Source organism: Dendrobates tinctorius, unplaced genomic scaffold, assembly GCF_039654945.1.
Source record: "Dendrobates tinctorius isolate UK_male_01 unplaced genomic scaffold, ASM3965494v1 ptg000120l, whole genome shotgun sequence".
NCBI lineage: Eukaryota > Metazoa > Chordata > Amphibia > Anura > Dendrobatidae > Dendrobates > Dendrobates tinctorius.
Window position 1 is genome coordinate 27,958,780 of NW_027361788.1, and position 27,654 is coordinate 27,986,433.

General features: G+C 43.3%; 1 protein-coding gene across 3 annotated transcripts in view; it reads right to left on the reverse strand.

Moving 5' to 3' along the window:
- WNK3 (WNK lysine deficient protein kinase 3) overlaps positions 1-27,654 on the reverse strand; it is a 156,575-nt gene that overhangs the window by 86,597 nt on the left and 42,324 nt on the right. For all 3 annotated transcript variants that reach the window (XM_073540969.1, XM_073540966.1, XM_073540968.1), the window contains exon 3: positions 1,272-1,444. In XM_073540969.1, coding sequence (XP_073397070.1) covers positions 1,272-1,444 — 173 coding nt within the window. The remainder of the gene's footprint in view (positions 1-1,271; positions 1,445-27,654) is intronic.

Sequence of the window (27,654 nt, forward strand, 5' to 3'; positions counted from 1 at the left end):
ATTATTGCACACCGCACTTCCCTTTTTGTCAGGTTTTGGTCTGTGAACTAAACTGAAAACCTAGAGTGGAAGCATGAAGTATATGGAACAGCTTTCCTTAATCAGGAAACTCGACTCTGCATCTTCCTTGTCAGTGAAAAGCAGCAAATGAAGAAACGAAAAAGCACGGGGCTCCCCTAACAGCGCTGTCAATTATTGAAATGAAAACCAATGATCAGTTAAATATAAAGGAAGAGACACCATAAGGCTATATTCACACATTGCGCTTTTTTATGCCATGTTTAAGTAGTGTTTAAGCTGCTTACAAAATGATATGTTCAAACAATGCATTTTTTATGCAAATTTTATGCTGCGTTTCACAGTACCAGCAAAGTCTATGAGATTTCAGAAATCTCATGCACATAGCTTGTTTTTTTTTCCTGACTTGGTCTTTGCAAAATGCAGCATGTCACTTATTTCAGCGTTTTTGCAGCCTTTGAAAGCAATGGGTAGTGCAGAAAAAGGCTGCAAAACCACAGGTATCAGGTTTTTCTGCGTTTTTAGTACCAAAACCTAATGAAGCTGAATGAGATTTTTTGCTTTGTTTTAAAAAAAAAAAGCACTTGACTATCAGAATGCACAACAGACCAATGTACCCTGACAAAATGCAGTAAAAAAAAAAAAAAAAAAAAAACCCGCACCAAAGCCTAAACAAAAAAAACACACCAAAAACTAAGCAACACCTGCTTTTTGTAAGCAGCCAAAAGAAGATTTTGCTTCGCTTTTTGGTGTGTTTTTGGTTTAGGTTTTGCTGCTTTTTTGTCAGAGTACATTAGTCACCTGTGCATGCTGATAAAGTTCAGTGTTTAAAAAAAATAGAAAAAAATCTCACTCAACGTACCGTAATTAGGTTTAGGCACCAAAAACACAACCTCATACTTGCATTTTTGTTTTCCATGGTTGAAAAACGCTGGCACTGTGAAGCACAGCTGAAAATTTGCATAAAAATGCAGCAAAAACGCATTGTGTGAACATAGATGTAGTCAGGCTACGCTAAATCTGGCAACACACGCGAGCCAATTGTCAGATGAACGCTTGGTTTAGCTGATAGTTCTCTTCAGACTCCGAGCATTCAGGTGTCTTCAAATGGTCAGAAAGCTGCTGCCATCTTTAGAGAAGCCTGGTGGTGATGCAGCAGCACAATCACAACTCTGCGGTTCAGATGTAGACGGCGTGTCAAACTCTATAAATCACTATGAAAACATCTGTGGACGGTGAAGTGTATCATTTACGTTTTTAATGTGCCAGACGTCATTAGTTCTGTCACTAGGACAATGCACTTCTTTCCCTTCAGTGAAGATTCCCAGGAATCGTAAAAACGCACGATGTTCGGATGCTGGAGACCCTTTAACATCTCGGCTTCTTCTTTGAATCGTTGCTGCTCTGCTTTGGTTAGTTTTCGGTCCTAAAAAAGCAAAAATCAAAAAGATTATCTAATGTAAAAGCTAATGAAAACTGCTTCTGCCTTTTATTTTTTCTAGCTGAGCTCTGCAACCTCTTGACTTTACAGATTTTTTGGGGGACCACAACTCTAAGTATGCTGGGTCAGTCACAGGATGGACATATCATTTAGTGCAGGAATAACAACCTGGTATTATCTGATTAAGCCACATTTGTATCATCACGCTACACAATATTCCTGTCACACAGCGCTCTGCTCAAGTGTCAGCATCGACCCATATCTGTCGGATAAATCTTTACTGTAACATTTGGATTGTGGAGTGAAGCGACCCATAAAAATTTGTGTCCTAGAGATAATCTGAGACGAGTAGATTTGGCCCATGCATTGCAGTGAATCCTGGCTGCAGGAGAATGTCTTTCATCCATCCTGTATCTTTTATGGGCCATGTGGTGCGCAGAGCACAAGGAGTTCCCTGGTTCTGTATTTCCCCACTCGTACAGTTTAAATCATAGCTGGCAGAACATTCACAAGAGGGGATGTGCTGGCAAGGAGCCATAATTTTTAGGTCATCTTAAAAGGTGCAATCAATGACTAAAAGGACGAGCAACGCGTGGACGACTTCATTGCCACGTCTGAAAGGTAAGTAACGACCGCTGTATCGCTGCTGCATCGCTGTGAGACTGTGAGATCTGCCTGTGTGGCAGCTCACTAGCGACCATTTAGCGATGCACCAGCGATCCTGACCGGGTCGTATCGTTGTCGGGATCGCTGGTGCATCGCTAAATGTAAGAGGGCCTTTACTGTTCCTGATTGGACAGGTTTACACTGGGCAATGGTCAGGAATGAACATTTCAGCAAATTATCACCCAGAGTAAGAAGCTCTTCAATGCAAAGAGATTATACCAGATTACATCGCATCATGACAAAATTGGCAGGATGCAAGGAAGTACTTAAACTGGCCAATTACAGCAATGAGCATGGCTAGGAACGCCATCACCCGACAAATGAGCAAAACGCTTGTTCAGAGGGTGAAATAATTTTTAAGAGGCCTTAAAAACCATCATGTTTGGCAGCAAAACATCCCGCATAGGCAGGTGCTATTGAGAAAAATGACAGACTAATCATTCCATGCACAGTGAAAGTGCGATTGACCTATCTAAACAGGGTACTACTAAACTATATGACTACAAATAGGCAATCATTTAATGCCAAAAGTCGTGTAAAACCTGCTTTTAGGTTCAACAGTCTTCACACTTACCGTGTCATACAGCAGGAATAGAAAAACCATAGTGGACTTCTGAAGCCAGTTAGACCAGTGCATATGATCAGAGAATAATTCCCAATTAAGGTGCATTGGCTTCTCGTGCCCCAATATCGGTCCAACTTATGTCAATAGGAAAGCAGCTAGTGAGCAATTTTCACGCAAACACGATTGTATTCACAAAAAAATAAATAAAAATATGGAAACGGGAAAATGCCAAATTCCACTACACAAGGATGGATGCAAATGTATTTGCCTGGATTTTGGAGGTGAAAAATGCCAAGCTCATTGAGGCAAAGGCCCAGCAATGTTGAGATCCTGCCTAGGCAAGAACAACAAACACCTTGACTTGGCAATGCCAAAATGAATGATTAGCGGTAAGATTTAGTTTGATATATAGGATGTGAAAAACAAGAGAAACCACTGATGAAAAAGAGCGGCTCGTCAAGGAAGAAACCGTGCAGCGCTCAGAAAGGAGCAGAGAAGCACGAACTCTGAGGACTAGAAGGACGGCGGCCGGAGAGGGACAGAAAGTAATCAGATCGGTGATCAATACTGAAACGGTTAAATGTAGAACATTCAGTGCATGGCCTAATATACTTATAATGAGGTATAATGTGGGGAGAGTGTATTGAAAAGTAGAGTACATGAAAAAACGTCCCCACAGGTGATAAGATTGAGCAGGAAACCAGTTATTATGAGCAACTCACTTACGGTACTTTATCTTTTTCTGTATTAAAGGGTAACCGTATAGGATGTTATATTACTATATTACTCGAGATTGTAACATTTATTCTCAACTAGGCTACAACCGCCCCCTCCCATCCCCACCTTCGTTACCTAGGACGTTTTCTGGGGGATTTCACAGATGCACTTTAATACTATTTTTTCTTTTTATGCCCCCTTGGTTGTACAGCAGAGCTGATTGGGTCATCTGGGACTCCGCAGTTCCAGCTCCCTCCCTATACACCACAATCACATGACTGCTGGGTTAGAAGCAGGAAACGCCTTTAGCGCTTTCTATCACTATTCACACAGTGCTATAGAAATATTCAGCGCTATATATAGAATTGGGAACGCAGAGACAGTAACAAACTGTCCCTGCCTTCTATATGAGGAGCTTCCGCACAATCGCAAGCAGCTATTCTACTGAATAGTGATGTTTAAGGGCATGTGCACACGTTGCAGATTAGCCTGCGGAATTAGACTGTCACTGCAGAATAGAACGCAGACTGCCTAGACAATTACAGTCTATGGGTGGTCCATAAACAGTTAATGGGTTTTCCCCAAATAATTAGGTAACTCCCCATACATAGGACTTACTGATTGCTGCGATATCCAGTGATCTCAAGAACGATGCTTTGGAACCTGGAGAAAGAACTCTACAAAGCCCCATCTTTGTTGGATTTTTTTGCGTTCAGCGGGCACGCCAAAACGACACATGCGGACGCATCCGCATAAAACGCATGTCCCTGAGTACAGAATGTTAAAGATAGGTACACATGCAGAAATAGGCGGAGCTTAAGGGAAGAGGTACGCAGCCCTAGACCAGCCAAACGCAAGTGTGAACATGGCCTTAAATGAAGCGATGTGTGCATGATTGACACAGCGCTGCACTCCGATTTCTCCGGTAGTCCCATAGGCAAATGAACAGAGGTGGAGGTCCACTACATGTATAATGGCACTCTGCAGAGCCAGGTTCCAGAGTTCTGTTCTCGAGATATCACAGCAGACCACCCCAGTGATCAGTAAGTTAGTCTTTAATTTTGGGAATAACAGTTTAAAAGATTATTTAGTGCTTATAAAATTATATACAACCATTACTTCCCCCCCTTTTAATCTAGTTACAATTGCCCCCATTGGCACTGGAAGTAATGACATCTTGCCCATCAGTCACATAACATGCAATCACCACCATTAAAAGATTTACTTGACGTCATCATTGCTTAACCAGCACGGACAACAAGACCGGTGAGGGATTCAAGGAGCAAATAATGGTTATATCCTTTTAGAACATTCTGTACCCATTTCACACTTTAGAATCACAGAAAACCATGACGAACATATGATGTGGCTCAAGTTCAACAGTTTTCAAAATGTCTGCTTGTTGTCAGTGCCTTTAATTAGCTCAACCATCAATTCACAGCTAGTTACAGCCTTGTGATTCATTAGATTTCATTTTACGGTCTCTCTTTAGTATTTTGTTCTATGAAACTTTCATGTAGACTCAGGAGAACTTTATGGATATGAATCTTTCACCCATCCTAGCGATGTCACTATTAGGGCTTGTTCACACTGGCGTATATTTTCTCATGTGAAAGAATCAGGCCGATGAAGCTAATGTCACTCAGATCAAACTCTCTCAGAGGTTGGTGTGTTACCTTAGTGTGATCAGAGTCTCTCGCATGAGAGAACTGCATCACAGGTGACATCCACGTACAGTCCGATGTTTCCCATGCACCCATTAGACTTGATTGGGTGCATGTGATCAGATTTGGATGCATTCGATAATGTTGCTGTGAATTATCATGAAAACCAAAGCGCAGATCGCACTACCCCATAGTATAACATTGGGCTAAGTGCTAGACGAAAAAACATCGGATAGCACACGACCATGTTATACGCTATTATGAGCAAGCCCTTACTCTGGTGGGCGCGAAACTCTTGCCCTAGAGCAGAACATGGCAGGATTCAGTCTCTGAATGTAACCAAAAATGCTTCCATTCATTAATAGCAAGATGTGATCTTGCAAAAAAAAAAAAAATTGAGATTGTATCAGAATATTTTCTGACACTCAAAATGATGACACTAACTTAAAGAAAAATAAAAAGCCTCTGTAATGTTCCCATTGCACCCACTGTAGGGGTGCGGGAACCTAATTAGGAGAAACACTGTATAAGTCAGCAGTATTTCACATAGAAGCTTGGCATCTTTATTTTAATTAAACTGAAACTGTGGACTGGCAAAAAATAAACCAAACAACTCATTGATCCCAGTACGGCAACATTGGATTAGGCTACAATTACCGAATGTACCATATGAACGACTGTTCCCCATTTTACCAGCGGGGGGGGGGGGGGGAATTTGCTATGCCTTGTGATCAGACTGGTCCCGGCAGTGCTGGTGATATACGTCTAAAGACCAGAGGTCAACCCAATACTCAAATTGCTCTCACTTTTTATTGTGGTGTAGTAACCACTGAGTCCGCTAGGGTGCGCTGTGTGGATGTCCCAGGAGAAAGGATGAATGGTAGAATACGGAATGGCCGTTATGTATCCCAGAGTGGGTGGCTTTGGGATGGAGACTTATGTGTTGTTCAGCAATGATATTGCTGAGGTGTTGCTTCAATGTATAAGGGAGAAGTCTCCAGGTAACTAGAGAGATGGGTGAGCCTGGTTACCTACAAACCCACCCAGGGGTGTGTTTAAGAGTGTCATAATAAAGTATATGTGTGGCTGTGTGTAATAGGACCTTTAGTGAGGTCATAGCCATGTGATCACCTGTGGGTGTGGTTATGGACCATATAAGGTACCTGAGGTCTGGTCACATGAGAGAGAGCGCATGGATCTGATTGGGCCGTGTGGAAGGTCCAGGCAGGCCTATGTGGAGGAAGGCTTGCTACCTTCCTAAAGACCACGTGCTGAGGCTGCTGACCCGGTGAGGCCTATGTATATCAGCTGTATGTGAGGAGGGATAAGCCTCCTGTGTTTGCTGAGGCTCCAGGACTGAGCCTGAAATCATGGACACTTATGCTTGCTTTTGCCTGAGCTAAAGGATATTCATTATGTTATGTGCTGGTTTATGGGTTATGGAGCAATAAACCCTATGAACTTTTAAAGGAACATGCCTCCTGATTGACTCCCGTGGCTCCTGAGCGAGTCGAATCCCTACAATATAGACACACACACACACGCACGCACACACACACACAGTACAGACCAAAAGTTTGGACACACATCTCATTCAAAGAGTTTTCTTTATTTTCATGACTATGAAAATTGTAGATTCACTCTGAAGGCATCAAAACTATTAATTAACACGTGGAATTATATAATTAACAAAAAAGTGTGAAACAACTGAAAACAGGTCTTAGGCTGCGTGCACACGCTGCGGATTCACCAGCGGATTTTTCCGTGTGGATCCGCAGGTAAAGTGACCTGCGGTTTTCCCCTGCGGTTTATCACCTCTACAATGGAGGAGATGGCAAACCACAGCGGAATCCGCAGAAAGAATTGACATGTCATTTAATTCTGCGGATTCAAAACTGCAGCTTTTCCGCAGGGCTGTGGAGTCAGTAAGCCAAACCTGCGACTCCGACTCCTCAATTTCCCTTCCACCGACTCCAACAAATATTGCTTATATTTAAGTGAAAAATTTATTGTAGTACAATGTGAACATCAGACATTTAATCATTTTTATGATACAATAAGCAAGACATTTAGATAGAACATAATATCTATGTAATGGAATACTAGAACACAAAAAACTAATAAATTGTAAATATGTAATACACCATGTAATATCGATTACACATATATATATATATATATATATATATATATATATATATATATATATATATATATATAATAAACTATGCAAGTGGCAAAAAACAGTTTTCAACAAAAACTACTAAATAACATTTGTGCAGTCTATGAATTTGTTCTAAGAAATAGAATTGCCTCCATCAGATCCTCCTTCATAGATGACCTAAAATCTGACCTAATAATTTTAAGGCCAGAGAACAACCTCTCTACACTAACTTGGGTTGGAGGCAAAGCCGTAACCACATGGGCAACATCTCTAACAATTTCCAAGTATAAAGGAATTGCCTCATGCACAGTCAGTTTTGGTGAACGGTTGACTTTTTTTTCTTTGAGAGCAAGTGAAACATTTTGCTGAAATATGGTCAATCTGCTTGCTATAGGATACGGAGTGAAATCTTTTTCCTTGCGGCAACGCTTTGCATGCTCCATGTCATCCAAATACTTGTCAAAGCCAAACTCCTCATCTGATAAGGATGAAGATATGGCAGCAGTAGCACTGTCAGGACCCAAGTCCTCTTGTGCCTGGCAGTCGTCCTGTAGGCCACTCTAACTGCTACCTCAGTCAGAGCTTCTTTTCCTTTAGTAAGCTGTTGATCATCAAGCAATATACGATGACTTGAGTCCACATAAACAGCTGCCAGAAAAATTTTATTTTCTAATAGCTGTGTCTCCATTTCATTGAAGCAGAAATGCCATCTTCGATTAAATCTCCTCTTTGGGACAGGCAAAATAGCAAGTTCTTCCACTCCCTTATGAAAATGCCAGGAGTTAAATCCTCAGCTTGTAATTTTTTAGTCACGGTAAATAGGTGATTAAGCAATTCCTTCAATTCGGCCACCTGTGTCCATTGACCTTCATTTAGGGTTACCCGAGGGTTTGCCATATCTATAATAAACGGTTTTAGCCAGGATCAAAACTAGGGGGGGGCAGAACCTCATACTGTTCCGCAGAATCTCATACTGCACACCTCAGCTGCTACAGAACCTTATACTACCCCTACACTTGAAAATAAAGCCTGCACCTTAAGATGTGGTGAATGCAGTCTATTTATTCCAACTATTAATTGATGTTGATGTGTTACTCAAGACGAGCAATGCCTGTCCTGGGCGTCCTTTTGGGCAGCTATGAGGTGTACCTGACTGGTGGTTAAGAAAAAAAAAAAAAAAAAAAAAAAAGGGAGGAGTGTTAGTCTGTGTGCTACCCGGCTTTCATTCTTTTTGGTACAGATAAGATATGGATAGACAGATATGGATAAATGAAGAGAGCAGATTTCTAATCTGCTTTTGCTATTGAAAACATTATCTATGAGCTCAAAAACCTTTCAGGTGATGCGGTTTTTTAAAAAGCTGTTCTGCTTTTGCAGCTGAAAAACATATCCTCAAAAAACGCAGCAAAAACACTGTGTGTGAATGTAGCCTTAGATCAGGAATAGAACAGCCATTTATAGGACATTTCATAACTTTCCCAAATTCCTATGAAAAAATATTCAGCACATTCTGCAGTGAACTACTGTACCCAATTTAGTATATATTTTAGGAGTCGGAGTCAGACCATTTTATACCGACTCAACCAAAATGAGCTCCGACTCCACAGCCCTGCTTGTCCGCAATGTAAAAACCGCAGCATGTGCACTGTGGATTGTAAATCCCATAGACTTACATGGTACTGTACACTGTCTGCAGAACTGCTGCGGATCCGCAGAGGCCAAATCCGCTGCGGATCCGCAGCGTGTGCATATAGCCTTATATTCTAGGTTCTTCAAAGTAGCCACCTTTTGCTTTGATTACTGCTTTGCACACTCTTGGCATTCTCTTGATGATCCTAGCAGACATCGCTCACATTCCTTCTCGCTTACTACATCACTTCTCTGACTCACATAATCTTCCTTGTAACGGTACATTTCTCAGCATTGTAGAATATCTGGATCTTACATCACAGCTGAAAAATGTCTCTGTCCACTCTCCCCTTGCTCTAGTTTACATATTCTTTAAGTGAGATCCTATTACTTTACAGGCTCTGAAAATCTGTAGATTGTCCCTCCAACTTTATAGTGCAAGCAGCAGCTAATCAAATGGAGAGGACTGAAAGACCATTTCGCCCAGGTGACTGTTGTAGTATTTGTATCAGCAGGACTAATCTGTGTCCATGGCCGCTGTAGGAAATTCTTAGAGGTAAACAGAAGTTTCTGGGAGCTTCATTAGCATACACATCTTATCATAGAAAATCGATACATTTTTAAGAATCAACCCCTTTAAGGCCATAGGTAGATGATAATTTTCACAAACTTTTCAAGGAGGGAAAAATATCCATGAGCGTGTTTAAAATACATAATTTCCGATTCATTAATTCTTTCCTTCTTTATTTGTACACATTCCCGACTCACGTTGTGAAGCCAAAACTCTAAGATAACAAACACAACTAAAAAACAAATTGGGGAAATATGTGAAATGCCGCTGAATTTCTGCAATGATTTTTTTCAGACATCGGAGACATTTACTACAGGATATACCTGTCGAATCTGCAGTATGCCAATCCAAAGAATGTGAACATGATCTAAAGGAAAGTTTGTAAATGAGCAGAGACATTTTTAGGCTTTTTATCAGGGCTGAAGCAAAGAAGTGGCTTTTCTGTAAATATGGTAGCAGCACCCATTATGGCTACATCCTAGGGGACAGGAGGGAGCAATAGTCTGAAATCTGCTATACAGACTGCGCAGTCACCATATTTAAGGGCAGCATTAGGCACATGGATAGCACAAGACCGAGGTGCGACTGCTAAGAGGTCTATTGTAAAAGACTGCACGGTTTTGCAGAAACCAAGCAGCCATTTACAACAAGCAAATAAAGAAATTACAATTAACTTCTAATGATACGCCAAAAGGGCTTGACACTTTTAAGGAATGGCTTCTTACAAGTCAGACCTTGGAAATGTGACAAACACTATGAGAGACCCCCACCTTTCAGCTCCACTCTCCCTCTATACCTTAGATGTCCGTTGGACAGCTCTACCTACACTAGAGCACTTGCTGGGCAGAGCACTTCTGTGTTCTATAGGTGAGCATCACTGGAGGCTTATCTCTTAGAGGAAGGGGGGGGGGAAAGGGAACACACCACTTTCTACTGGTGGAAGAGGCTCAACGGTGGAGATCGCTGCCCGATATGTCACCAAATGTCATAAGCTGAGAGGAGCATAGAACCTCTGACTGGACTATTACTACCCAAACTGTGCCCCCCCCTCCCCCCAACATCCCATCCCCATAACCCTAATCCTCTACCTGGTCAACCTTATTTTTTTCTTGCTTTTGCAACACTAATTGTATTTTGGTCCCGCTAATAAAGCCTAACTGAATTTGAATAGGATATGTGAAATTTGACATGCCGGATCCTTATCTCCTCTGACAATGATCTGTCGAGGGACCCATACAAATTAAACTGTGGACTGAACCTGATGATATCTGCACATTCGGCTGATATTTATAATGTGCATGGAGAAGGTGGGAGGGGAAATAGAGCTTAGCAATCTCCTCTACGGAGCAACAAGCAGTGAAGTAGTTCACCACCATCTTCAGACTTTCTTAGGGCAGTTTCACACGTCCAGATAATTCCGGTACCGGAAAACCCGATACCGGAGCTATCCGTGCCCGTGTGCATACGGAGGTCATCCGTGTGACATCCGTGTGTGCCGTCCGTGTGCTGTCCGTGTTTTTGAAAAATTATTTTTAATGTTAACCCTTTGACTTCAAAACGCACACGGACAGCATCCGTGTGCGGTACGTGTTTACACGGACCCACTGACTTGTATGGGTCCGTGTGATCCGTGCTGTTGCACAAAAACGGACATGTCAACGTGTTTTGCACACGAACACATGGTCCGTGAAAACACGCTGACAGGTGTCAGTGTCTCCGGTACGTGAGAAAACCGTCACTACACGTACCAGAGCCACTGACGTGTGAAACTGCCCTTAAGCTGTAATGCCAGGGAGAAGAAAGGCACTGGGTCATGGAGAACCTGACTGGTTACCAGGTAAATATTGATATTTTTCCCTTTTATTCAGTTTATACCTGTACAGCTGTTTTGTATGTATGCCAACGGCAATGTAAAATGAAAATTTACCTGCCGTGTGGGTCTTAAAATCTGCAACATTTTACTTTCCGTAATGGATTTTCACTGTATATTTCACCCACTGTAATTGAGGGTAAAATACACTACATTATAAAAGAATTGCTTCCAAAAACTTTCTACTCTTCGTTAGATTGGGGATGGGCTTACTGATTGATGACCACGGACTGGGTCCTTCTCCCAATGGTCCCTAAAAAAGGGTCGCCGATCCTATGAACCACGTTCTGCAGCCCTGCCTTGAATGCAGCAGAAATAATAGGACTGTGCAGTCGGTAAGCCAAACCACCGACTCAGACTCCTAAAATATATAATAAATTGGGTTCAGTAGTTCAGTGCAGGATGTGCTGTAAATGTTTTGATAAGAATTTGGGAAAGTTATGAACTGTCCTATAAATGTCTTTTCCTGATCTAAAGATCTCGGCTTTTAGTTGAGATAATCTGTTCTGCACTTTATGTACATGCTCAGGACCCGAGGCAGTGCTGTGGAGTTGGAAGTCAGGGAAATTGAGGAGTCTGAGTCGGTAAGCCAAACCACAGACTCCTCAATTTCCATGACTTTCAACTCCACATTATTATATATTTTAGGAGTTTATACCAACTCAAACTCCGAATGGACACTGATTCCACAGCACTGGTCGTGTGCGTACGTGACCTCCACTCTATCCTTTGTCTATGGGACTGTAGGAGAAGGCAGAGTACAATGATCTACCATTATTGGCAGTCACATAGGCAATGAAATGAGTGGAGCTGCAGTATGTTCAGTGATTGACACCCCGCCGCAGTGATCAATAAGTTAATTCCTATCGTATTGATAGGGGATGACTTAATTTTGGAATAGCCTTTTTGTGCAAAGTATTTTTATTGTCACAATTAATTAATTCATAACAAAGTAAAAAAAACAAAAAAAAAAAAAAAACACAGAACTAGTGATAGCAACTTGACAAATTCAATTAGTGAGGGTATAAAAAAAAGTCAGGGATAATCAACAAGCTTCATACTAATGTGCCCATTAGGTCAGGTTACTGGTTTCAGTGCTCAATGTGACAATCTCAAGAACAAACAATGCCCCCAGGCTGGCAATAAAAATAAAAATCTGCATTCACACCCAGTGCGCCTGCCCCCCCATATCCCGACACGGGTAACATTATCATAAAGTCTTTCTGATCTACTGAATGAGGAAGCAGGGAAAGGCTATAAAACGCAGAGAGCCGGCTAATGAATAACCTTTATTACCACAGGAGTCGGACACATTTTTAGTTCTGGATCTGAGCGCTGAACATACTTATTAAGTCATAATTTATTAATACGCTTCTTTAGGGGACCGCTGTGCTGATGCCGCACAGACTGATATGCATTAAGTTTACTCTTCTGGAGATGTAATTAAGGCCAAAAATGTTCAGCTAAACAGACTACAAAAATGTGGCACACGGGCTCCTTCCCTAACCGCGAGTGTAGGTGGCCACAGAAAGCTTTCCATCCTGAAAATCTGCAATGTACCTGCTCAATGTACACGTATCCTAAAGAATCACATACGGGGCCTCTCAATAGGACAAGCCATGTAGCATTAGAAGTTGGACTTTATAGACCTTTATCTTTTTTCAACAGTATCAGATATGTAACGTGGAACTAAGCTTTTTACCCACGGAAAATAAAGTTGGGGACCCCCATGACAACAAGTGCCATCAGACATACGGAACTGGCTTTGTGGTAATTTTGCAATGTTACAGCAATTGGTGGGTGACCAAATGCCACTACATAGCCATAAATGGTTTGTCCAGTGACACCAATTTCCTCACTTCACAACTACTCATACCAGCCTACAAGCGGATGCGATCAGCAAGTGTATGTGCAAACAATGTGTCATTGGTACAGCTCCTCTACACCTAGAGAAATAAGAGGTGAAGCCTACGGATCCATCCTGCGGTTATAACGGAGGATATTGATTTAAATCAATGACAATTTAGGCCCGACTCAACGTTTGTGTTTTGGATTTTTTATTTTTACGTCACTTTCCTTTTTTGTCTTGTGGTATTTGGTGCAAAAAAAATTGCATCTAACTCTCTAAAATAAGGCATGCTCGAAATAAAAACTGGTCTTTTTCTGTCATGAATTTTGCGCCTTTTGTCACGCGTTGTGCAAAAATGGCATGCAATTTGCGTTAAAAAAAAAAAATTGGGGAGAAAGTCACAATTGATGAATCCCGCTAAAACATCTGGAATCGATAAACTCTGCCACAAAAATATAAATATATATTTTATATATACACACACCACAAATTATATATAGAAAAAGGTTCGCAACAGAACTAAAATGTTGCCGAGACCCAATGAGCTTTTAAATCACAGTTTTTCAAAAACTCTCTTAGGCTATGTGCACACGGTGCGGATTCTGCTGCGGATCCGCAGCGGATTTGGCCCTGCGGATATGCAGCAGAACTGCATGTGATGTACAGTAGCATTAAAGGTTATGTAAAACAAAATCCGCTGTGCACATGCTGCGTTTTTTCCGCGCAGATTTGGTGCGGAATGAAAAATGTCACTTTTGTGCGGTTTTGCTGCAGTTTTCCACCTGCTCCATTCTAGAAATCCGCACAAAACATGAAATAAAACCGCACAAAAAATGCATTAATCCGCAGGAAAAATGTAGGTCATTTGACCTGCAGATTTAGTAAATTCTGTGCTGAAAACTCCAAAGCAGAATACGCACCGTGTGCACATAGCCTTAGAGTGCTGCTTTCATTTTTTTAAGCTGTCTGCTGGAGGTTTCGCAATTGCCTGAAAGATTATGCCCCATTACTGACTATACAATGACTGCTAATGCAAGTGCATACAGAATTAACTTAAAAAGGCGCAAATAGAATAATGAATGTTGGCAGCTGCAAGGAATCCGATTTCCTTCCGCTGCTCTCCTTTATTATCAGAAGTGCCCCATTTGTAACAAGAAAAAAACAAACAAACATTCAATTAATAGATATATATTCTGAAATTACTGAAGGGAAAAAAAAAAAATCAGCTTCAGTAAAATATGTACAAATTTCAAGTCCATAGTACAGACGACGCCTTCTCTAAGAACTCTACTATAGAATTCCTTTCAGAAATGGAGAGAGGGTGTTAATGATAGCAGAGGAATGACAGTCTTCAGCATACTGAAAAAATTATGGTCAGAGTCTTCAGACACCTTCCTGGAACAGCTTAATCATTAGCCAGAAGCTATAGGTTACCACATTAAAAAGGCAAAGAGAAGCAAAGTCTTCCCAGTAAAATAAAATGATATTTACTGTCTCTTTCTTAACCCTTTCGCGCCTGAGCCTGTTTTTGCCTTCGTGACCAGGCCAATTTTTTCAATTCTGACCAGTGTCACTTTATGAGGCCATAACTCTAGAACGCTTCAACGGATCCTGCTGATTCTGACATTGTTTTCTCATGACATATTGTACTTCAGAATAGTGGTAAAATTTCTTAGATATGAACTGCGCTTATATGTTTTAAAAAAAAAAAAAAAAAAAAAAAAAAAAAAAAAAAAATCGAAATTTGGCAAAAATTTTGAAAATTTTGCAATTTTCAAACTTTTAATTTTTATGCCCTTAAATCAGAGAGTGATATCGCACAAAATAGTTAATAAATAACATTTCCCACATGTCTACTTTACATCTGCACAATTTTGGAAACATAATTTTTTTTTTTTTAGGAAGTTATAAGGGTTAAAAGTTGACCAGCGATTTCTCATTTTTACAACAAAATTTACAACACCATTTTTTTTAGGGACCACCTCACATTTGAAGTGAGTTTGGGGGGTCAATATGACAGAAAATACCCAAAAGTGACACCATTCTAAAAACTGCACCTCTCAATGTACTCAAAACCACATTCAAGAAGTTTATTAACCCTTCAGGTGCTTCACATGAATGAATGGAATGTGGAAGGAAAAAATAAACATTTAACTTTTTTTCACAAACATTTTACTTCAGAACCATTTTTTTTATTTTCACAAGAGTAAAAACAGAAAATGAACCACAAAATTTTTTGTGCAATTTCTTCCAAATACGCCGATACCCCGTATGTGGGGCTAAACCACTGTTTGAGCACACGGCAGAGCTCAGAAAGGAAGGAGTGCCGTTTGACTTTTTCAATGCAGAATTGGCTGGAATTGAGATAGGACGCCATGTCGCATTTGGAGAGCCCCTAATGTGCCTAAACAGTGGAAACCCCCACAAGTGACCCCATTTTGGAAACTAGATCCCTTAAAGAACTTATCTAGATGTGTCGTGAGCACTTTGAACCCCCAAGTGCTTCACAGAAGTTTATAACGTAGAGCCATGAAAATAAAAAATCATTTTTGTTCCACAAACATGATCTTTTAGCCCCCAATTTTTTATTTTCACAAGGGTAACAGGAGAAATTGGACCCCAAAAGTTATTGTCCAATTTGTCCTGAGTACACTGGTACCCCATATGTGGAAGAAAACTACTGTTTGGGCACACGGTGGGGATCGGAAGGGAAGTAGTGACGTTTTGGAATGCAGACTTTGATGGAATGGTCTGCGGGTGTCATGTCGCGTTTGCAGAGCCCCTGATGTGCCTAAACAGTGGAAATCCTCCACAAGTGACCCCTTTTTGGAAACTAGACCCCCCCCAAGGAACTTATCTAGATGTGTGGTGAGCACTTTGAACCCCCAAGTGTTTCACTAAAGTTTATAATGTAGAGCCGTGAAAATAAAAAAATCATTTTTTTTCCACAAAAATGATCTTTTAGCTCCCAATTTTTATTTTCACAAGGGTAACAGGAGAAATTGGACCCTAAGAGTTGTTTTCCAATTTGTCCTGAGTACGCTGGTACCCCACATGTGGGGGGGGACCACTGTTTGGGCACACGGTGGGGCTCGGAAGGGAAGTAGTGACGTTCTGGAATGCAGACTTTGATGGAATGGTCTGCGGGCGTCATATTGCATTTACAGAGCCCCTGATGTACCTAAACAGTGGAAACCCCCAATTCGAATTCCAACCCTAACCCTAACCCTAGCCCTAACCCTAGCCCTAACCCTAGCCCTAGCCCTAGCCCTAGCCCTAGCCCTAGCCCTAACCCTAACCCTAACCCTAGACCTAACCCTAGACCTAACCCTAGACCTAACCCTAAGCCTGCCTACCTGCTTTTTTTTTTCTTTACTTTTTTTTTATTTTTGTGTTTTTTATTTTTTGTATTTTTGACTCATAGTAACGCCACTTCTCCTCTGATCTCACACTGGCAGATGATCAGAAGAGAAGCAGCGTTACTATGTGACAAGATCGCTGCCCGGCACATAGTAACGCCACTTCTCCTCTGATCTCACACTGACAGATGAGCAGAGGTGAAGCAGCGTTACTGTGTGACAAGATCGCTGCCTGACACAGCTGTGCCAGGCAGCGATCAGCTGTGCCAGGCAGCGATCTAGTCACACTGTAACGCTGCTTCACCTCTGCTCATCTGTCAGCATGAGCTCAGAGGAGAAGTCGTGTTATAATGAGGGAGATCGCCGGGAAACAAGCAGCTTTCCCAGCGAGCTCTCTCATTGGCTGCTGTGACGCGACGTCATCAGGACCTGAACCAATCAGGTCTCGATCACGTCGGGGGTCCCAGCATGCATTGTGCACCGGGATCCCCGCGTTATAAGGTATGAGGGGGTCCCGGGGGGCACAAAACCGCCGACAGTAGATAAACGTCGGCGCTGCACAAAGCCCAGCAAGCGCCAACGTTTATCTACTGTGGGCGGTCGCGAAGAGGTTAAAATGGTTAAAATTGCAAAGTACATGTAAAAATAAAAAAAATTTTTACAATTTACTGCCTAGTAAAAATCCTCTCTCAAAAAGGGAGGGACTTTTAATTTTATAGTTTACAGCTCATTGCCTAGGTTAGCAACCACATTGCAGTCTCCAGGGTCACACTTGCAAGTGTGATGCGAGAAACTAGCTCGAGTCTCTCGCATCAATACCCGGCACTCGGACCAGAGTGTGTGGCTGTATAGAAATACATGCAGCTGCAGACTCCGGTCCAAAGTGCCGGCAGCAGTGCTGGGTATTGATGCTCAAATTTCTCGTATCACACTCGCAAGTGTGACCCCGGCCTTAGGGTATGTTCCCACAGTCAGTAAACGCTATGGGTTGGACGCTGCATACCTACACAGCATCAAACCCGCAGTGGCCAGATGTTACAGCATAGTGGATGTGATTTCAAGAAATCCCATGCCCACTATGCATGCACCGATGCCCGTGGCTCACCCCCGGAGACGGACATGCGGTGTGTCTTTCCAGACCGCAGCATGTCAATTTATGTAGCGGAGACAGTCTCCACTGAGTAAATTACCCATAAACTTTCATTAGATGCGGTAAAACCGCAATATCTTCCTAGTCACATGCGTATTAAGCAGGGCTGTGGAGTCGGTAAGCCAAACCTGCAACTCCGACTCCTCAATTTCTCTTACACCGACTCCGACTCAAACTCCGACTCCGACTCCCACACATATTGCTTATATTTAAGTGAAAAATTTATTGTAGTACAATGTGAACCTCAGACATTTAATCATTTTTATGATCCCATAATCAAGATATTTAGATAGAACAGAATATATATTGGTGTACTACCCGGTTTTCATTCTTTTTGGTACAGATACGATATGGATAGACAGATATGGATAAATGGATAGATAGAGCAGATTTCTAATCTGCTTTTGCTATTGAAAACATTATCTATGAGCTCAAAAGCCTTTCAGGTGATGCGGTTTTTTAAAAAGATGATCAGCTTTTGCAGCTGAAAAACGTATCCTCAAAAAACACAGGAAAAACGCTGTGTGTGAATGTAGCCTTAGATCAGGAATAGAACAGCCATTTATAGGACATTTCATAACTTTCCCAAATTCCTATGAAAAAATATTCAGCACATCCTGCATTGAATTACTGTACCCAATTTATTATATATTTTAGGAGTCGGAGTCGGTCCATTTTATACCGACTCCAACTCCGACTCCACCAAAATGAGCACCGACTCCGACTCCACGACTCCGACTACACAGCCCTGGTATTAAGTGCGGGAACGTAGCTCACTATGCATGTGTACTAATTTAAATAATGGTAAATCTTGTGACACAGCCAGAAGTACACAACACAGAAAGTGGAGGAAAGCAGAGAGGTCCACTCCTTTTTAACCCTTTACCCCCAGGGGTGGTTTGCACGTTCACGACCGGGCCAATTTCTACAATTCTGACCACTGTCCCTTTATGAGGCAATACCTCTGGAATGCTTCCATGGATCCCAGTGATTCTGACATTGTTTTCTCATGACATATTGTACTTCATGTTAGTGGTAAAATTTTATTCATATAACTTGCGTTTGTGAAAAAAATGGAATTTGGCAAAAATTTTACAACTTTGAATTTTTATGCCCTTAAATCACAGAGATACGGCACACAAAAAACTTAATAAATAACATTTCCCATATGTTTACATCAGCACAATTTTGGAAAAAATATTTTTTTTGTTAGGAAGTTAAAGGGTTAAAAGTTGACCAGCGATTTCTCATTTTTGCATCACCATTTTATTTTTTATGGACCACATCACATTTGAAGTCACTTTGAGGGGTCTATATGATAGAATGGTATCACGTTTGGGTATTTTCTAAAAACTGCACCCCTCAAGGTGCTCAAAACCACATTCAAGAAGTTTATTAACCCTTCAGGTGCCTCACAGGAATTTTTTGAATATTTAAAAAAAAAAAAAAATGAACATTTAAGTTTATTTCACAAAAAAATTACTTCAGGTTCAATTTTACCAAGGGTAACAGGAGAAATTGGACTGCAAAAGTTATTGTGCAAATTGTCCTGAGTACGCCGATACCTGATATGTGGGGGGGGGGGGGGGGGAACCACTGTTTCGGCGCATGGCAGAGCTCAAAAGGGAAGGAACGCTGTTTGACTTTTTCAATGCAAAATTGGCTGGAATGGAGATTGGACGCCATGTCACGTTTGGAGAGCCCCTGACGTGCCTAAACAGTGGAAACCCCCACAAGTGACCCCAGTTTGGAAACTAAACCCCCCAAGGAACTTATCTAGATATGTTTTGAGAACTTTTAACCCCCAAGGGCTTCACAGAAGTTTATCACATACAGACGTACAATTAAAGAATATTTTTTTTCCACAAAAAAGATCTTTTCACCCGCAATTTGTCCTGAGTACGCTGATACCCCATATGTGGGGGTAAACCACTATTTGCACGCATGGCAGAGCTCGGAAGGGAAGTAGCGCCATTTGAATTTTATGGCTGGAATTGAGATCGGATGCCATGTCGCGCTTGGAAAGCCCCTGATGTACCAAAACAGTGGAAACCACCCACAAATGACAATTTTGGAAACTAGACCCCCCAAGGAACTTATCTGGATGTGTGATGAGAACCTCACAGGGCTTCACAGAAGTTTATAACGTACAGCCGTAAAATTAAAAAAATCATATTTTTTCCACAAACATGATCTTTTAGTCCCCAATTTTTTTATTTTGCAAAGGGTAACAGGAGAAATTGGACCCCAAAAGTTTTTGTCCAATTTGTCCTGAGTACGCTGATACCCCATATGTGGGAGAAAACTACTGTATGAGCACACGTCAGGGCTCGGTAGAGAAGTAGTGAGGTTTTGGAATGCAGATTTTGATGGAATGGTCTGCGGGTGTCATGTCGCGTTTGGAGAGCCTCTGATGTGCCTAAACTGTTAAAACTCCCCACAAGTGACCCCATTTTGGAAACTAGACCCCCCCAAGGAACTTATCTAGATGTGTGGTGAGCACTTTGAACCCCAAAGTGCTTCACAGAATGTTTAACGCCCGGGCGTGAAAATAAAAAAATAGAATTAGACTTACCGGTAATTCAGTTTCTAGGAATCTTCCACAACGGTATACAGAGGTTGCCTCTTTGCCCTGATGGGGGACAGGAAACACAGAGGTTAAAAAGCCCTCCCACCTGCCAGTTACTTACAACTGAGATCATAGCACTGGTTTTACCTTTCAATTCCCAGATTTTTATCCAGGAGTATAGGGTGGGAATTAGTGCCGTCATGGAAGGTTCCTAGAAACGAAATTACCCGTAAGTCTAATTCTATTTTCTCTATTCACCTTCCACGACGGTACACGGAGGAACACCAACTAATTTGGCACTAGGGAGGGACAACGGCCTGGAGAACTTTTCGGCCGAAGACTAGATCCCTACTGGATGTTACGTCCAATCTATAATGTTTAGAGAAGGTATGGAGTGAAGACCATGTTGCTGCCCTGCAGATCTGCTCTGGGGATGCACCTGCTTTTTCTGCCCAGGATACTGAAGTGGATCTGGTTGAATGGGCCTTGATCCCCACTGGGGGAGGCATATTTTGAGTGATATATGCTTCCGTTATAGCTTTTTTTATCCAACTGGCTATAGCGCTCTTTGCCACTTTTTTCCCCTTGTTTTGGCCTGAGGAATGGACAAACAGATTCTGGTCGACTCTGTAAAGACAGGTTTGTTCCAAGTAATGCAGAACAATGCGTTTGACGTCCAGGGTATGAAACGTTTCCTCTTTAACATTTGCTGGGTTTTGGAAAAATGATGGTAGGACAATTTCTTGGGACTGGTGGAACTCAGACTACCTTCGGAAGGAAGGAAGGGCCGAGACGAAGGACTATTGAGTCGTCTCTAACAAGCAAATAAGGCTCCCTTATCGATAGGGCTTGTAATTCGCTTACTCTCCTGGCTGTGGTTATGGCTACCAAGAACACTGCTTTGTATGCCAGGTTTTGAGGAGAGCAGGAAGATAAAGGTTCAAAGGGTGAACCTGTGAGCCCCTGGAACACCAAGTTCAGATCCCATGGAGGGACTATTGTTTGTTTTTTGGGATTCATTCTGGTGGCCGAAACCATGAATCTTCTGATCCAGCGATGACCTGCCAGATCCTGGTCAAAAACAGAGCTGAGAGCCGAGACCTGGACCTTCAGGGTGCTAGATCTAAGGCCGATCTCTAAGCCCCCAAAATTTGTGACATATTTGGCCTGAGCGGATACGGTAAGTCAGGTAAACAAAAAGATGAAAACTTTTTCCAGATTTTATTGTAGATGGTGTTTGTTACTGGCTTCCTGGATTTTTGTAGGGTGGCAATTACCGGGTCTGACAAACCCTTTGATCTCAGTACCTGGGCCTCAGTAACCATGCCGCTAGATTCCACTTCTGAGGATTTGCATGAAGAATCGGCCCCTGCGAGAGTAGGTCGTGTTCTAGTGGTAAGAGAAAAGGCCAGTCCACCTGCATCTCGGTGATCAAGTTGAACCAACTTCCCTTTGGCCAGAATGGAGCTACCAAAATAGTCGGGGTCCAGTGTTCTCGTATCTTCCTCAGAACTTTCGCCAGGATTGGAATTGGTGGGAAGGCATAGGCCAGGTGGAAGTCCCAATCCTGGGCAAGGGCATCCACTCCCCTGGAATTGTCCCTGGGGTCTAGGGAAAAAAAGGCTTCCACCTGCGAGTTCTGGTGAGAGGCGAAAAGGTCGATTTCCGGTATGCCCCACCGCAATCTGAAGCTTTTGCTGTTTAGACTCCATTTTCCCGGATGGATGTCCTGGCAACTTAAAAAATCTGCCTGTATATTGGAGGTACCTTTTAGATGGACCGCCGTCAAGGATAACAGGTGTTTTTCAGCCCAACAAAATATTCGAGTGGAAATCCTTTTTAGGTTGCTGAATTTTGTACTGCCCTGGTGCTTGATGTGAGCAACTGTGGTCATGTTATCTGAATATATTCGATTTTGATGTCCCGAAATCTGGTGACCAGCCGCCAGGAGTGCTTCTTCCACAGCTTTCAGTTCCCTGAAATTGGACGATTTCCCGCTCGTTGTCTGATCCCAGAGTCCTTGAAACAGAGTATGATTTACCATCGCCCCCCAGCCCCTTCTGCTGGCATCCGCCATGACTGTAGTCAACGGGATCTGGTTCCACTTTACGCCTCTGCCGAGGTTTCCGGTGTTCATCCACCATGCTAGGGAGGCTCTTACTCGACCCGGCGTGTACACTTTCTTGTTCAGAGTACCGGGATGACCGTTCCAGTTTTCCAAGATATGAGTCTGAAGGGTTCTGGAGTGAGCTTGAGCCCAGGCTACTGACTGTATAGACGCTGTCATAGAGCCCAAGACTGACATGCCTTTCCGGAGTGTAGGAGACCTCATGTCCCTGAATTTCCTGACCTTTGATATTAAAGTTAGACAGTGGTCGTCCGGAAGGAAGGACATTTGTTTTGCGGAGTCCAACAGAACCCCCAGGAACTTCCTGGTCTTGGAGGGCTGCAGCTGAGATTTTTTCAAATTGGGGATCCATCCCAGAGACCTTAACGTATCCAGGGTTTTTGACACTTGGGCTTCCAGAGTTGCCTTGGTGGAAGCTACTATCAGTAGGTTGTCCAGGTAAGGCACTATACAGACGCCCTGACTCCTGATAAATGACACTGCTTCTGTCATTACCTTGGAGAAAACTCTTGGCGCTGAGGAGATGCCAAATGGAAGGACGTTGAACTGATAGTGCTCCACCTGACGAAGCCCCTGTATCGCAAACCTCAGACACTTCTTGTGTCTCGGGTGGATTGGAATATGAAAATAGGTATCCTTTAAGTCGATGGATGACATAAGGAAGTGCGGCCCTATCAGGGGGATGGCTGACTTTACGGATTCCATCTTGAACTTTCGGTATTTTACATGCCGGTTCAGTCACTTCAAATTTATGATAATACGGGCCTCACCTGATGGTTTGGTTACCAGAAATAATCGAGAGTAATGGCCCTGACCCCAATCTGATTCTGGGACCGGGGAGATTGCATTTGATGCCATAAGGTCTCTGAGACCTAGTCGCAGTGTTGTCTGGTCTTTTGGGGTCGGAAGGCAAGTGACTTTTAGGCCCTGTGGCGGGGAGGAGATGAACTCTATCAATAGGCCCTCCCTGATGACGTTGAGGACCCAGCGAGAACTGGTGATGTTTTCCCACTGATATATGTATTTTGAGAGTCTCCCCCCAACCGGGTCGTCATTGCTTCTCCGGTTGGGCCTGCTGCTGCTGTGGGACGAGAATGGTTTTTTCCCCCTACCCTTCTCGTAGCTCCATCTCCCTGTTTTGCCTTTTGCTTGGGAGGTTTGAGCATGAGGGGCACGAAAGGGCCGTTTTTTGAAAGGTTTTTGTTTCGGGAGGGCTTTTTTCTTGTCGGTGGCTTTCTCCAGTATTTCGTCTAGGGCTGGCCCAAAGACGTATTCACCTTTAAAGGGTAAGCCACATAATTTGGCTTTGGAGGTGATGTCACCGCTCCACATCTTGAGCCAGAGCACTCTCCTGGCTGAATTGGACTGTACCATAGATCTAGCGGCCACCCCAACAGATTCCATGGAAGCATCTGCTAAAAACCCCATAGCTTTATGCAGAATGGGTAGGGAGTCTAATAACTCGCCCCTGGAGGTACCTTATGACATGTGGGTTTCCAGTTCCTCAAGCCAACGAAACAAAGCCCTAGCCACGCAGGTGGAGGCGATGTTAGCCTTTAACGTGGATGCAGATGTCTCCCAAGATTTCTTTAGGAGACTCTCTATTTTTCTGTCCATTGGGTCCTTCAATTGTGAAGAATCCTCAAATGGGAGCGCGGTTCTTTTTGCGACTCTCGCCACCTGGAAGTCGACTTTGGGGATGTCCCATTTTATAGAATCGCCTTCGAAGGAAAACCTATGTTTCTTTTCTGAGGGAGTGCTGAGGCGTTTTTCCGGCAGTTCCCACTCCTGCAAAATCATGTCAAATATGTTGGCATGCACTGGGAACCCTATGCGTTTTTCTGTTTTAAGCTCACCAAACATTTGATCTTGAATGGACTGAGACTCTGGTTCGTCTTCTAACCCCATGGTGCTGTGTACTACGGATACCAGCTCCGCCATATAGTCAGAGGAGAAGAGGTATTTTCTAATCTCAGCAGCCCTGGGTGATACGGGCTCCTCCCATCTCACAGAGGACGATGTATGAGACAGGTCGGACTCAGAATCAGAGTCTTCGACCTGTATTTTCCTCTTCTTTGCTGGAGAATGGGATGGTGGTGGCGGAGGAGGAGATAAAGTCGCTAGGGAAGACTGCACCTCCTGTTTGAACAGGGAGCGAATCTCGTCCAGCAGGGACGGCTGCTCCGCTCTAACTACTTTGTCGGTACATGACCGTTGCAGGGGCAGCGCTGGGCTCTGCAGATGCAGGGCATGAAGTGCTATCCATACTGAGGGAATCTGTCTTACCTCGTGCAGCCTTCGGCAGGGTTTTTATGCTCGGAGCCAGCACCTGCCCTCCAGCGTTGAGGTTTTCCCCCCCTCCTGGGTCGTTGGGAGCCGGCACCATGTGCGGTATGGGGGCGGCCATTAGACGGAAGTCAACGTCCAAATGGAGCGCCAATAACGGAAGTGACGCGAGCGGTCCCCCGACGTCACTTCCGGGAAGCCCGGGCGCCGTACTGGAGGGGGGAGAGGACCAGGGAGCTCCGGGAGGCCCCCGGCCGGGGATGCCTGGCCTGCTTTGCCCTCACGGGGGCACGGGAAGGCCAGAGCAGGTCCCGAGGTCACCACGAGCGGGGACGACGGGAGCAGCTTAGGAGGAGGCATGAAGCGACCACCGCTGCCCGGCATTTTGACCGGTAACCCCTGTACTATGCTACTGCAGCCGCCGGCCACCACAGTATGCGGACCTCTCCCTCTCCCATGGGGAACAGGAAAGACACTGGGATGTGGGAGGGCCTTTTAACCTCTGTGTTCCCTGTCCCCCATCAGGGCAAAGAGGCAACCTCCGTATACCATCGTGGAAGGTGACTAGAGAAAATCATTTTTTTTCCACAAAAATTATACTTTTGCCCCTAATTTCTTATTTTCCAAAGGGTAACAGGAGAAATTGGACCCCAAAAGTTGTTTTGCAATTTGTCCTGAGTAGGCTGATATGTGGGGGTAAAACACTGTTTGGGCGCATGGCAGAGCTTGGAAGGGAAGGAGCACGTTTGACTTTTTCAACGCAGAATTGGCTGGAATTGAGATCAGACGCCATGTCGCGTTTGTAGAGCACCTTATGTGCCTAAACAGTGAAAAAAAAAACAATTCTAACCCTAACCCTAATGGGAAAATGGAAATACCATATATACTCGAATATAAGCTGAGATTTTCAGCCCATTTTTTTCGGCTGAAAGTCCCCCCTCTCGGCTTATATTCGAGTCATATACACCAGGGGGTCAGAGGGGGAGGGGGCGGGGGTGTCAGGTCATACTTACTGGTCCTGGCACGGTCTCTGCAGCCCCAGCTTCACCACGATCTCCCTTCCTTCCTTCAGCGGTCACATGGTACCGCTCATTACACTCATGAATATGCGCATATTCATGAGGTGTAATGAGCGGTACCACGTGACCGCTGAAGGCAGGAAGGGAGATCGCGGAGAAGCTGGGGGCTGCAGAGACCGTGTCAGGACCGTAAGTATAGCGATACTCACCTGTCTGGGTCCATCGCTGCTTGCTGCTGTCTGGCATGTCATCTGTCAGTGACGTTCAGACAGCAGAGGGCGCAGTGACGTTAGTGCGCGCCGCGCCCCCTGCAGTCTGAACGTCACTCACAGATGACGTGCCAGACAGCAGCAAGCAGCGGCACCAGGCCCCAGCAACGGAGAGGTGAGTATGTCTTTTATTTTTAAATGCAGCAGCAGCACGTGGGGGCATAATGCATGGAGCATCTTATGGGGGCAGCATATGGGGGCATAATGCATGGAGCATCTTATGGGGGCAGCATAGAGGGGCATAATCTATGGAGCATCTTAAAGGGGCAGCATATTGGGGCATAATCTATGGAGCATCTTATGGGGGCAGCATATGGGGGAATAATCTATGGAGCATCTTATGGGGGCAGCATATGGGAGAATAATATATGGAGCATCTTATAGAGGCAGCATATAGGGGCATAATCTATGGAGAATCTTATGGGGGCAGCATATTGGGGCATAGTCTATGGATCATCTTATGGGGGCATAATCTATGGAGCACCTTATGGGGGCAGCATATGGGGCCTATTCTATGGAGCATCTTATGGGGCCATAACCTTTATGGAGCAGCATATGGGGCATATTATTCTAGGGAGCATCTTATGGGGCCATTATTAACCTTTGCGCAGCATTATATGGGGTGTATTTTGTATGGAGCATCTTATGGGGCCATCATGAACTGTATGGAGCATTATATGGGGCTCCTGATTCAATATGGATATTCAAAAACATTTAACCTAAGAATGTCAATTAATTTTACTTTTATTCGTATCTATTTTTATTTTTTAAATTTACCAGTAGCTGCTGCATTTTCCACCCTAGGCTTATACTCGAGTCAATAAGTTTTCCCAGTTTTTTGTGGCAAAATTAGGGGGGGGTGGCAGGGGGATCGGCTTATACTTGAGTATATACACGGTAAATAGATTTTTTTAATTTTATTATTTTTCACTAACTAAGGGGGTGATAAAGGGGGGTTTGATTTACTATTTATAGCGGGTTTTTATGTTTGGCAGCTGTCATACGCTAAAAGACGCTTTTTATTGTAAAAATACTTTATGCATCACCGCATTTTGAGAGCTATAATTTTTCCATATTTTGACCCACTGTCATGTGAGATCTTATTTTTTGCGGGACGAGTTGACGTTTTTATTGGTACCATTTTCAGGCACGTGACATTTTCTGATCGCTTTTTATTCCAAGTTTTGGGACGCAGAATGAACAAAAAACAGCATTTCATGAATTTCTTTTGGGGGGTGCGTTTATACCGTTCCGCGTGTGGTAAAATTGATAAAACGGTTTTATTCTTCGGGTCAGTACTTTTACAACGATAACTCATATGTCATTTTTTTATGTTTTGGAGCTTTTATGCAATGAAAACAATTTTATATAAAAAATACCGTATATACTCGAGTATAAGTCGACCCGAGTATAAGTCGACCCCCCTAATTTTGCCACAAAAAACTGGGAGAACTTATTGACTCGAGTATAAGTCTAGGGTGGGAAATGCTCCATAGATTATTCCCCCATATGGTGTCCTCAGAAGAAGCTCCATAGATTATTCCCCCATATGCTGCCCCCACAAGAAGCTCCATAGATTGTTCCCCCATATGCTGCCCCCATAAGAAGCTCCATAGATTGTTCCCCCATATGCTGCCCCCATGCTGCTGCTGCATGTAAAAATAAAAAAAATGACATACTCACCTCTCCGTCGCTGGGTGTCAGATTCTCACGTGTCCTG